Here is a 14076-nt window from a genome sequence, read left to right as displayed (position 1 = left end):
TGCACAATATATTAGGAAAATGCATATAATGATATATGTATTTCATGATCTTAAGCTTCTTTTCAGATACATTCTCTCTGTTTCCTGCATCTCTGTTGTTTCATTAGAAATTACTACTGTAAAATATTTAAAATATTAAATAACTTGTATAATTATTTCAGTGATCCTATCATAGTAATTTTTGCAAAGACTTGACATTTGTGTTTAGTTTGGTTACAATGAAATTAAGAAACAGATTCTAAGTTAGATCTTAATTTTTAATAACTTCTGGTGATAAATAGATCACTGTACATCCATTCTATCTTTAAACTGAGTTAATGTAAAAACTAATAACCCTATTTTTCCCTTTAAAGAGGGACCACTTTTATTATTTATAGAAGTCATTGAGATGACTTTACAAGGTGTTTAATACCATTTAAGCAAGCAAATGTGTTTTTCAAATACTTTATTTTTGTAATTCATGGTATAAAAAATACAGTGAGAGGCTGCTTAGCAAAGGCCAGGGCTGGATTCTACTCATTGTATTTATATATTTTATTAACAGAGGTACATATGATATTTATGTAAAATGTGATGGTGTTGGGAGATGTGTTGGAACCTATGATAACCGAGGATGTTTTGGTGAGTTGGCCTTAATGTACAATACACCCAGAGCAGCTACAATTATAGCTACCTCTCCTGGTTCCATCTGGGGTTTGGTAAGTAGAGTACTTCTTTTAAGCTATTTTTTAAAAAGATATATTTTATATAGATTTCACTGGCATGCTATATCAGCATTAAATATATATATATATATATGATTTTAGAAAGTTTAATTCTAGAAATCCTGATAAATACCAACACAATGCTATCTTTTTCCAGAATCCACAGATGAAAATCCAAAGTTTAATAAAACACTGATTTAAAAAAAAAAAAAAAAAAAATAATTGCAATTTCCCAATTTGAAAACCACTGATAATTGCATATTAATTTTTTTCCCTATACCTTGATTGGAAATGCCTTTGTTTCCAGAGTAAAATTCCAATATGAGGTTATTTACTAGTGTTATACTACCTGACAATGATCTCTGACAAGAGTAATTGAGTAATTGAGTTTACCCCGAAAGTAAGCTGAGATGGCCATCATCTTCAAGATGTACATATTGATCTAATGACTGATCCCAGGATTGAAATGAAACGTGGTTGTTCACCAGCTTAATCCATGTGACTTTTGGGATTGTTTAGGACACTGTAAGAATGGCTTTAAATTAAATTGTGTTGTGTTGGCCACTAAGTGCCCCCTGTGGCAGTGAAGGCTTGCAGTGCATTTTCCCTCTGCCTGTCACCAGGGCACAGCCACACAAAATTAAGAGAAGAAAACACCATATGTGTAGTTTTTCCATCTGTCTGGTTCACTTTCATGGTCAAATCCTAAGGAATGTCCATCGGGGCTGTTTAGGGCAGCCTTGTTCTGCTGAAACAGCAGTAAGTGGACTGTGACCTAAGACCCAGACTCATATATTTTGGTTTCTACAAAACCCTAAAAGCCTCTTTGAGTACATATCAATTTGTATGGGACCTCAGGGTAATGAATAAACTTTGTAAATGAAACATTTAAATACTGAGGATCTCTTAAATCTCCTAAATTACCCACTGTGTGTTTACTGCTGTAAACTCTGCCCTCTGTGCATGAGCTTGGTATGTACCCTGCAGGGATTTTGATAGCGATTTTCAGGTTAACTTTAGGAACTCCTGATTGACCTCTAGAGGAATCTTTCTCAACTGACAGTAGGGAGAGAAAAGCCAGCTTGGTTGACAGCTACACTGAGTGACTAAAACTTGGTAATTTGATAATATACAGCCAGTTCTAAAGTATTTTCTAGCACATATTTTCAGTTAATAAAATCTCTTTCTCTCTTTGTGTTTACAGGATAGGGTAACATTCCGAAGAATCATTGTAAAAAACAATGCCAAAAAGAGAAGAATGTATGAAAGTTTTATTGAGTCATTGCCATTCCTTAAATCTTTAGAAGTAAGATTTCTATTGCATTATTTTAATGGCTGTGTTGGAGGTACCTGATAAGATTCTGCTCTTGAGGACTTTTAATTTGGCATTCAAAGTGTCTCCACAATAGAAGTTTGCATACTTTTTTTTCAGAGAAAAACTACATTTTAGGTTTTTTTAAAATTTGGAATAAATTATTATTATTCATATTACATTTTAAAACATAAATTAACTTTACTTTCAGTTTCCCGAAGCTTAGTTTTACTACATATTAGCCAACAAAATTAAACAATGACTCAGGGAATTGAAAATTATTTTCATCTATCAGCTATATTTTTCCATATATTTTTACATGTGTGCTTTTCTGAGCATAATTTTTGAAGGCTTCTAACAAAAATGGAAGCTTATCAGAATAGCTGTTAAAACTGTAATATACCCTCTGGAACACTATTCAGCAGTTCTTTTTTTAATGGTAATCAAACCAGAAAAATAAAGATACACTATGCTGTGCAAAGATTCACAAAAAGAAATATCAAAGGGCTTTCTAAATATATACTATCATAATGTTAACCAAATATTTCTTACTTTTTTTTTTTTAAATGAAGGTATCTGAGCGTTTAAAAGTGGTTGATGTGATTGGTACCAAAGTGTACAAAGATGGAGAACAAATCATTGCTCAGGTACAGTTTCTTCCCAGTTTTAGTTTTTCTTTCATAACAGATAACAGTAATCATGTTATTTACAGACAATGCATGCTTTTAAACCTTATTTTTCTTTCTCATATAAAAAAAAATCTATGAATCTTAAATGTAAGAGGTGGTTATTTTGTTGCAAAAGTTCACTTTTCACTTATGATACTTTCAAGACCAACCCTCTTTGTTGGTATAAATAAAAAAGTCAACATTTTTAGTATACTTAGAAATTCAAACTTTATAAATGTACTTCCAAGGAGGAGCACTGAAGACTCAAGTTAAAATACGGTCAACTTTTCAAGAAGACAGACGTATACTCTTTGGGATAGGCAACTGTGATTGTCTTGCTGCAGGACAATTAGTGGTTTTCACATAGCCCCTGGAGGCTTGTTATACTGGAAACTTGCTAAGAGAAATAATTTGGGAGGAACACAGCAGTGGATAAATGGTAGTAAGGATCCTAAAAATCTTCCACAATGTTGGTTTTCTCTGCTTTTCGTGTAAGTCATAGTCAGCTATGTCTTTTCATGAAGAGGCCTTGCTGTCAGTTCTGTATAGATGTTTTGAAGGTTATGTGTCTAGAGTATGGTTTTCAAATTAAAAGTGATTTATTTTGCAGCAGGTATCAAAAAGAGGAGCTTCAAGGCACTGGTTACAAATATTTTGGTGTTACCATGAAACTAAAAGAGAAATTTTACACTTTTTTTACTCACTTTATTTTTTTTCTTGTGCAGGGTGACTTGGCTGATTCTTTCTTTATTGTGGAATCTGGAGAAGTAAGGATTATAATGACAAGGAAGGTAAACATCCCTAAAACAACAACTTTTTTTTTTTTTTGCCATTGTCACTAACTTCACTTATGAAATCCTGACTTTGGCAAATATTTCCTCTAATATTTTATCTTTCTTTTTTACATGGTATTTCAGGGTAAACAAGATCTAGAAGAGAATGGAGCAGTAGAAATAGCTCGATGCTCAAGAGGACAGTATTTTGGAGAACTTGCTCTTGTAACTAACAAACCCCGAGCTGCTTCTGCATTTGCTCTTGGCACTGTCAAATGTTTAGGTATTAGTCAATACTATTTTATATCTAATATAAAGTATATGTAATCTATTTGGTTGGTTTTACTGTGATTCTTTCTTTCTCCAGAATATAAGATTTAAGGCTGTTTCAGTAATCACCTAGTATTGTGCATTACTATTTACGTTATTTATCTGCAAAAATTACTTACAATTGATAAATACTATTACACACAATTTCTCCAACATTTCTCTTATTGTATGGAAGTAAAAATTGTTTTAGGCCAGTACAGAGTATTGCTGCAAAATGCTTATAGCTATCAGATAAATGTCTAATACTCTGCAGAAAGGCGAGGTGTTTCTTCTCTCAGTAGACTGACTCATCTAAGAAATAATTCTGTTAAAAATTCTGTGCCTTTTTATCCCCATGACTTAAGGTTTTAACAAATTCTTTTGTCTTCACTAGCTGTTAATTTAGTCATCCCATCACACTGTAGTCTCAGGCACAGGAAGAGTGAAGACTGTAGGAGTTGTGCTCATAGACAACCCTTCACATCCATTGCTTTTCGTGGTCTGATGTTTAGCTCCTAATTACAGGAAAACTGTAAACTGCAAAGATAGATTTGGCATTCCTGCATAACCATTTGATGACAAAGTCAGTAACCAAAAAGTTTCTCTATTTTTTATAATTCCAAACTCGAAACACACAGAGATGATCAGGCAGTAGAGATCAAAGATACGGCAGATAAGAAAGAATAAGAGGCAGTGGTGAGGAAGAGTGTTATTATCCATTTTTGGCTGAATAACAAGCATCTCTGGCACTTCCCAAACAAAAGAGATCTTGAACATTTCTCAAGAGACAAGATATTACTGGCCAGCAAGTTGGGAGTATATGAAGTTTCCTTCCTGGCCTATTGGTTGGAACTATAGAGAATCACATTATGTGATCAGGTAAAGAAAATACTCTGATTGGCTGTGCACTGACATTGCATCTTCTGAATTATTGTCTTCAACTTCTTGCACATTTGCTGGGAAAATAAGTATTCACTACCATTTTCACTTTGGGTGGAAGCAAGTAAAAAGAGCAATGAAATAGGCTGTTAGAGCCCAAATACAGCCAACAACTTCACTTAAGGTTTTTGGCTTTTTGAAATCTCATGGGTCTTAAAAGTTTATTTTGTGGAGAAATCCAGGCCCCTTCAGACTTCTTCACAAACTCTTGGGTAACATATAACTTACTGTGAAAATATTTTCAAAATAAGGAACAGAGAAAGTTCAAGTTTATTTATAAAGTTTCAAGACAGCAGTGTGTTGGTTGATCTTGGTTTTGCTAAGGTAAGTGGTTCCCTCCTGTGCGAAGAATGTACATGCCTCAATAGTATCTGTTGCCATTTAAAATCTTACACTGGAATATCATAACTACCAGGATTTGTGTCTGTTATTGATGAGCACATAATATTCTTTCTCTTTCTCTCCCTTTTTATCTTAGTTATGGATGTGCAGGCATTTGAAAGGCTTTTGGGACCTTGTATGGAAATTCTGAAAAGGAACATTGCAAACTATGAAGAGCAGCTCGTTGCTCTTTTTGGAACAAACATGGACATTGCTGACACCAGTGCATGAACTAAACATTGGAGCAACAAGATCTGTTATGAGAATATAGCACAGTAGTGGTTAGTCCACTGAGAAATTGTCTCTCTTCCTATAGATGCCAAGCATTTTCTGTGATTTTAAGAATGGGATTGGGGTTTTTTGGTTTGGTTTGCTCTTGGTTGGGTGGTTCTTTTGTTTTTGTTTTTGTTTGTTTTGTTGTTTTTTTTTTTAAATTATGACAGTGGAAATACTAGTTAAGAAAACAGCAATTCAGTGAATTGAGGGCTTGATTTTTAAAAGTGCTCAGAATTGATGGTTCCATCTGATACAAAGACATCCTGTAGTAGCACAGTACCTTTGAAAATCAAGTCCTTGAACACAGCATTTCCTTAAAGAATAGATTTTTTAAAAAAACCCATATGTGATGAACTTGTTAAACCAGCTTCTGTTCTTCAAAAAGGTTACATCTTTTCTGGAAAGACTGTTAGTTTGAATGTGATATGTTGAAAGTATTAGTGCACACAAAGTGTTTATATGTATTAATACAGAAGATATACAGTAGATATTACTTTTTGACTATTACAGTTGTCATGATTTTATGTTGCATTTATCACAGATGTAGTGAATCACAAGATTAATCATAAGATAAAGCATGACAATGCGTTTTGTGTAACGCTCATGACCCAAATCTGGTTTTTAACATTTCGTAATTTGTTTTAAAGTCCTCTTTGTTTAATATGTCATGTTTCAGCACGACATTGTAATATCTTATGCAATTTAGAGGACTTGTATATTTTTGCAATAAACTGCATTTTTTTATTAGTTACATGAATTCTGTACATGAGTGAGGACAGCTGACAAATTTACCTTAATGCTTTCAAAGCAAAGGCATGGGTCATTGTCATGTTCTACCTAATCATAAATAACCTATATTGTTTTCCTTCTCCCTTGTTTTATATTTATGCATTTTGTCTTCTCTATTTATGCTTGTTCTCTAGTCAATTTTTTTTTTAGATATCACCTTTTTTACTGTAAAATCTGTTTCAAGTGAAATGATCTCTGTATATCTCTCTTCCTGCAGTCTAATCTTAGCTATCAAAGATCTGAGTCAATTACTCAAGTGATTGATATCAAAAGCCATGCTAAACTAAGCTTGTCCTTGAAAATCCTTAACAGGAAGTGCAAAAATATTTTTAATTTGAAAGATCAGTACTTCCAAAGCTTTGCACACATCTGTCGTCATTAAAGCTAACATGTCTTGCTTTCAAAAACCTGTAGGTCGTCATGAAATAATGTGTTCAGCCATAATAGCATGGGATACCTTCTGAGACTGAGGAGAGAGAATATCATCTTAATTATGAGCACAGGGCTCATTGCTTACGAGGGTCTGTGACTGGAAATTTCAGGCACAGTCCAATTTCAATCCTGCTTACTGACCTGTCTGTTGATGTTCATGGACAGCCAGTGCGCATACTGGCGATGGGCAGCTCTGCCAAAATGACACTGCAAGAGTTGTAGGAAGGCTGCTTGTGCCCTGATTCAAACACCTGAATTGTAACATCTTTCCTTCTTAGATACTGACTTTTCTAATGCCATATATTTCTGTATGTTGATGTAATCATTATGCTACAGTTAGTGATATGTTCTGACAATTAATATAATCATACATGTATATGAAATTATGATTATATAACAATATATAATTTATATCATATAATATGGTATAAATTATAAATCAGTTTCCTAACAAAATACAATCTGAACAAAATTTAAAAATGTATTTTTTTTTACCTAGAAACCTGGTATGAATAATTGCACATATGAAAACTTGCCTTTGTATTTTTGATTTATGGGAAAAAGAGAAGCCTGTTATACTAGAAGGAAATATCAGGTGACCAAAATCTACACTCTTGTCATTCTGTATGCTTAATCTCTAAAAGCTACCTATATTTTGCACTGGCTTAATGTGATTAAGAAAAATGCTAGAAATTACTTGTATGGCAGTAAACTACAATCAAGGCCATAAATGCCAGTCATGATATTTTCAATATTGTTGGTTATATTTAAAGTTTCCTTACAATAAACAACACTTTTATATATAAAAATCTACATTTATTGATATTGTTGTTGTCTTTTAATTCTATTACCATAAAGTTACAAGTGACCTATTTATGTTCATTTATTAAAAAAAATTCATAATTCTTAACACTTTCATGCTGATTTTCATAAATGGCATTATGTGGAGGCTCTGTCTACTCAGAACAGACAACACGTTGATGCAGTAATTGTCATAATTACTTTATTTAATGATTTGCGTGTAGTTTATAGCTGGGAAAAAGCTGTGGAGTAACAAATTTAGGATAATCAGAGACTGGGTTTTCTGAGTCCCAAAATACAGTTTCATGTTGCAGCAGTTTTACTGTGTTGCTGTTGAGCACTGAATGATTTCTGCAATTTTCTTTGTTGATAAATTCAGGGGGGCTGAACTGACAGTAACATGTTATCACTCTTCAAATTTCATCCAAATCATTATATCCTTCCTCTTTTTCCTGGTTCTCTTCATATGTACACTTCAAACATGCTAGGCTTCATGTCATAAATGTGGTGAATGTTAATCCTAAGAATGAAATCATATCAAGTTACTGATTTTTTTTACAGACCTTTCAATAAAAAGTAGACAATGCTAATAATTTTAAACAACACAGTGTCAGGTTTACCTTATTAGACTGTGTCCGTTCTTAAGCTTCCTGATGCTTTTGTTATTAAAGATTTTTATTGAGTTTTTTTATAATATGCCCCACTTGAGAGTGAAGAGAGAAAATCCTGAAAGAAATCCTGTATGAGAGGCATTCATGGGTTCATATGTTTTACTAACCAGAAGAGAATCCACAATGACAGCAAATGTTTTTTATAAATGCCTTAACCATGGGGAAAACAATCTGATTGTAGCCCCAAAATTGATCACGAGACACAAACCCTGAGGTGAGCAAGATTTCATTGATTGTACTGCTTTTTAAATGTCAAATGACGCTGTGTTTCATGAGATTTAATTTAAATTTGTCTGAAATAAACATTTCTGAAATCATTCCCTTCTGGATTTCCTGTTTAAGGTCCAGAAGTGACCAACTGTGGAAGTCATGAGGCAAACCTCTGAAGAGTATTGTGAAACCATATACAGCTTAAATCGCTATTACTCCATCTTCTTCCCTCATGTTGTCTTTTCTATTCAGTGAAGGCTATTGTGCTTCTTGCTGGAATGGTGGGTTTAGTTTGGGGTTTTTTTGTTGTTTTGGTGGTTTGGTTTTGTTTTGCTTGAAATGTTTGTTGCTTTAAGCTTTCCGTGAGGTGACTCTGTGACAGTTGTCATGATTGTGCCATTCTGTAATCCATGGCACACTTGCTATGACAAACATTATTGTTTATTCAATATCAAGAGTTCCCACATGTGCAAAATCAGTATCTTCTGGTTATCCTCCTGACAATTTTTAGCTTCTTTTTTTCAGATGCTTACTGCATCTGATAGTGTTAGCTGAACAAGGTGCTTTGCTGGAAGTCAATTTACCACAGCACAGACATTCTTACATGTTCTTGCTAAAGTTTTTATGTTCATTCAAAGCTCTTTTTATCCAATCATACATGTGATAATTATAGGTGTGTATTTTTTATTTTTTTATTTTTCCAGTTTCTGAGATACTTTCCTGTGTCTGTAGTTCTCAGATATTACTCCAGGGAGGAATTGTATGCTGAGTCTGTACAGATTTGTCCTGTTGTCTGTCTCACAAAATTTAGGACCATATTCAAATCGTTCTGAGAGTTGTATTTCCTTTAGATATATACCAAGGCTGTTTCCAAGTTCTTAATCTACTTTTTGGCTCAGAGAGATGCTTATCAGGCTGGACACTCTCACTTCATGAATTGAAAGGAAGCTGAATAATCTTAATAGAGTATGAAAAGCCCAAAGAAAATTAGATTTTAACATTGTCTCTTCACACCATTTCTCTCCCTCTAAATGATCTTTCTCCTGGCAGCCAGGTGAAGAGCCAGTGGCAGAAGGGAGATATAAGGCAAGTGGAGGGACTGGGTGGGTCTGTGCTGGGACACACTGGTCTAGTTGGGGAGGCAGCCACTCTCCCCTCCTCATCCCCTTTGTCCCACCTCTGCCCCTTCTCTGATGGCAAATCAAAATGAGCTGGAGTGCAGTTCTGGCATTGCCATGGCTGTGTGAGTACAATGGGTGGGGTTGTGTTTCTTCCAGAGAACTGGTAGAGGCCTCTTTGTGTATGGCAGAACAGGGGAAAGACAAAGACCAAACTATTGCATAAATGAAGCTGTCCAATCAAGACCATATAAAAACTCTGACATTAGGTCATTTGGAGACTATCTGCTGACTCAACCTTTTCTTACTGAGGTAAATTAGGACGGCCTAAAAATAGCATAATTCATGATATGAATACTTTGTCATGTCTTCTTTGAAGGTATTCAATTATTTCAGCTGAGCATCTATGAAGTTTTGAGAAAGGATAATGTTCTGTGCCCGTCTCTGTGGATGAATAATTTCCTGACATCCAAGTGACCCTTTAGGACCTGCTCCCTCACATGTCTGAAGATGCTGGAAACTCAGTTCTGATAAATGTCTTATCTAGAAAAACCCATCCAACTTACCAAGAAGCTCTATGTTCTTTTTCTCTTTGTTGCTTTGTCCTTGTGGGGTCAGGTGGTGTTCCTATCCTAAGCAACCTTAGCCAGACTGTACCACTGGTTTTTGGCTGCATCTGTATGGCTCTATCTATCATTGGAAATTTTATGTGCCTGAGACTATTTGCTAGTACTGAGGCAATGAATGACCTTTACCAGTATTTCTCTGGGCTCATTTGTAAGGTGTCTAGGAAGCTTTATTTTTGGCTTTCCATATGGGGTGGACATATACAGATAGCCAACTGAGAACAGTCCTTGGCCTATGGTCGTTCCCAAACTGTATCTGAAAATTATTAGCTATTGGCCTGTGCAAAAACTGTACAAGGGCTATTCTAAAGTTAATCATATACAGTACAGATGATTGTATTCCAATGCCCAGAAATGCTCATTGGCATTTTGATTTACCAACCAGCATAGAGGAAAACTACAGTTTTTCTGTAATCTCTTCTTAACTTGTTTTTTTGCAAGCTTTGAGCTGGGATGGAGGAGTTTTTAAATTTATCACTCTTATGATTTGTTTTGTGATATGTGAAGCCTTTGTTTTTTTCCTAATACTATTGTAAATTTTAGTCTTGCTCTATCTTTATAGATAAAAAAAGTTTAGCTGAAAATGGAATCTGTGCCATAATGACAGGAAATAAATTTCTCATTGATTTCTGACCTGTCTTGGAAGGGAAAAAGAAATAATCCCTGCCCTGTTATTTATTCTATTTCTCCCCAATTTGAGTCACTGTAAGAGGCAAGTGAAATTTCTTTTCTAGAACTCAAGAGAAAACAACTTTCCTGGGAGCAACAAGTTTTCTTTTCCTTTGCTCTTCATTCCCAAGAGCATCTTCTGTGAGGAGATTAAGGACATGAAGTGGAGGAACAAGGACAGAGCCATCCACCACTGCAGCTAGCCATGAATGGCCTTTGGAAGAGGGAATGAGTACAAACAGCTTTAGGAGACACAAGTCATTGTGTGAGGAGACAACTTGGTTGAGAGGCAGAGAGGCTGCAGAACAGAGGCTGCCATGTTGGGTAGGAGTAGAAGCTCTGGTGAGTGGGGTTCTTCTGATGTTTGGGGGACTATTTAGTTAATTACTGAAGGTGGATGTATACATACTGATGTGGAAGCTCCTGTAGCAGGATTAAAATGCTGTGCTGTATTTCAGAGAGCAGTAACAGCTGTGTTACAAGGACTGGATTGACTTGGGACAGAAGGGATTAAAAGTGGAGATAGGCACAAACCCAATATATAATATATATATTACTAATACAACTTTAACTGAAATATTACTAATTTAAAAAATCTGCTTTGTGGCTTCTTAACTTTGTGCCTGGCAATTTTAAGAGGTAAATAGCTAGGATGCAAATTAATCAGTATTTTTTAATTGTAGTCTCTCCTGTTTGTTTTTTTGCTTCTTGGTAGCCACCTGTAATGTGATAATAACTCAAGACTAACACTTCCCAATCCCCCACCTTATTTTCTACCTCTTACAACAGCAGAAGCAACTGAATCAGCAAAGCTACCAAGAATGCCTCTGTTACACAGTATTGATTCATTCTCTGGGCACCCATTCATTTGGGCATGGAGTAAGGCGAGGTAGGGTGTTTGGAGGGGGAGTAATGATTTTAATTAGAGACCAGGCATTCAGAGCAAGGGCTATGGCATTGACATAATCTTCATTCTGAAATTTACATGATACATACTTGCCTTGAGCCAATGGGGTTAGCAAGTAAGCTTCGCTAATTTTGTGTGTCTGGCTGTCATCTACTCCATGGACTACCTGTCCCTTTACTTATTTTCCCTTACATCTTCACTGGGTAAATGTTAACTTCCTGTATGCAAAGGAGAGGTAGATTTGAAAATAAGAAAGCTGTTACATGTCTCTTTTTAGAATTTCAAAACAGTTCAGACATTAATCTTTACAAGATTTTGATCTCAGACCTAGGTAGGATTCATATTTTTGTGCTTTCTGAGTATGTCATAGATCCCAGTGTGATACTGAGGCTCTTGTTCAGCAATGGTATTTACTTGTCTAGACCTGTGTCTGGAATCTGGGCCAGTGGATCTCAGAGGACTGGGCTTCATATCTAACACTCATGCATGAAGCTTTTGTAGAGAACTGTGAATCTTCACAGTAAACAGCTACAAAGTTATTTTGTTTTGGGTCCAAAAAGTTCGTAGCAGGGTGGAAATGAGCTCCATAAGAAGATTCAAATCCTTTAGGCCAACAGACTTCTTCTGAAGAAAGATGGGATTTGAGACAGGATTTTGTATCTTTTGTAGCTGCTTGATCCGGCCTCTGCCATTTCCATCTTCCACACTGTGGCAGAGGGAGCTTTCAGAAGAGCACATTGTGGGTTTTACCTTGTAAGTGCTACACCACAGGCATGGAAGGCAGTTTGCACAGTGGAGACATCTGCATGCCCAGGTCTTCTGCCCTGCCTCCATCTGGCAGTGCAGTGTCTGTGCTGAAACTCTTTAAAAGCCCAAGAAGCTTAGATGTCTCTCCAAAGAGCCTAAAGGCTGTTTAGATGTGCAAGGGAGATCAAAAGAGAAGGGGAAGAAACACAGCCTTAAAATTAATTTTATTGTGGACTGGTGTAAAAAAAGATGGTTCCTGGTTTACCAGTTTTCTATTTATTAAAAGAATGTATTTTAGAGAGGGGATGCCATGAAAGCTTTCTCATATAAAGCTGTATCAGTTATTTAGAAAATGCCTGAATTGTAAATAAAGGGAAAATGTGAGCTTGTGGGATGTGGGGTAGACAGCTGATATTATAATAACCTTATTATCTAGTCTAGTCACTAGTCTACTAGACTAGTCACTAAGTCTAGTCACTTAGTATTTGAATCTCAGTATTACTTTTAAGATTATTTTCCTCAAGGTACTTATTTAAATAATATTTTCAAATTGGGAAAATGATCTGTAAAGGTCATAAAGCACATGTTTGTTTGGTCATTAAGCACAGAATATTTTGAGTTAAATTCCACAGGATTGGCTTTTCTATATTTTAAAGCTAAGCTTGCTTACAGGAATATTTCCAGTTCACACTGCGGAAGATACTGGGTGTTTTTCAGAGTAACATCTGTCTTCAAACAGTGCCAACAGATGGCAATGACTTTACTAACAGGCAAACTATTACTTTGTGGAAAAGGCAAATCTCAAACTGATGTGCCAGTGACATCTGCAGACTTAAATGTGGTGTGATGCCAAATACAATTATGATATAATTTTCTTTTTGACTTTTTAATTGTGTTACCTTTGTAGGCCTTGTAGGCCTGTGGGAACAACAACCCAGCATTCCCTCTAGTGGCCAGTAACCAAACAGGGAACCATTTCTGTTTAACTTGTGTTAACTTTCCCCTCCCCCCCCCCCCCCTTATTTTCATGCACAGCTATGTTAGCATTCCTGAAAGACAGAACTGTTGCGGATACCAAATTACAGCAAAGGTTCTGAGACAGGATTTAAGACCCGTTCTCATTTCTGGAATGATGTTGACAACAGGATAAGAAAGAAGTACATTTGTTGGAAAAATCTCAACAACTGCAAAATATTGTAACTGTCCATCATTGTCTATTTCTGAATTGTGCGTGTTCTTGCTTTGCATCACATCATGCATTGTAATTTATTTTGTGATGAAGATGCAGTCTGCACAGGAATCTTGTCTCTCTGATCTCCCAGTTACAGGATAAGTGGGAAAATGTCTTAATATTTAACAAAGTCACACTGTTGTTTTGGCAATAAATGTATGGGACTGTCTGGGAAACACTACGGGCTTCATAAACCTGCATGGATTTAATTTATTTTCTCCTCCCCACCCCAACTTGTATTTTGGGCCTAAGCTCCCATCATTGTCTTTTCAATGAAAGAGAGGCGAGGGACGAGGCCGGAGCGGAGGCCGGGCGCAGCTGCTGACTCACTCCCTGACCTTTAGCAACCTCCTTTGCCCTCCGCGGCGCCGCCGTTGACTCGGGCGCAGCGCGGGCCGGTTCCGCAAAGCGCGGCTGGGGCCGGGCCCGCGGGGCCGTGAGGAGCCGTGCGGGGCGGGGGGCGCGCGGGCAGCCCCGGGTACACGTGTCCCACGCCGCTTGTTTACTATCGCT

General features: G+C 36.3%; 1 protein-coding gene across 1 annotated transcript in view; it reads left to right on the top strand.

Moving 5' to 3' along the window:
* The window catches only part of PRKAR2B (protein kinase cAMP-dependent type II regulatory subunit beta), a 75823-nt gene extending 67545 nt beyond the window's left edge, over window positions 1-8278 (top strand). Inside the window, exons 6-11 of the mRNA XM_014249087.2 lie at window positions 545-698; window positions 1909-2010; window positions 2589-2663; window positions 3410-3475; window positions 3602-3740; window positions 5184-8278. Coding sequence (XP_014104562.2) covers window positions 545-698; window positions 1909-2010; window positions 2589-2663; window positions 3410-3475; window positions 3602-3740; window positions 5184-5317 — 670 coding nt within the window. The 3' untranslated portion in view covers window positions 5318-8278. The remainder of the gene's footprint in view (window positions 1-544; window positions 699-1908; window positions 2011-2588; window positions 2664-3409; window positions 3476-3601; window positions 3741-5183) is intronic.
* The last annotated feature ends 5798 nt before the right edge of the window (window positions 8279-14076 follow it).

This window comes from Pseudopodoces humilis, chromosome 5 (genome assembly GCF_049639895.1).
Source record: "Pseudopodoces humilis isolate 2021_Gansu_Grassland_sample_001 chromosome 5, ASM4963989v1, whole genome shotgun sequence".
In the NCBI taxonomy this organism is placed as follows: Eukaryota; Metazoa; Chordata; class Aves; order Passeriformes; family Paridae; genus Pseudopodoces; species Pseudopodoces humilis.
The sequence above is the reverse complement of the archived record's forward strand: the minus strand, read 5'-3'. Positions and strand labels throughout refer to the sequence as shown.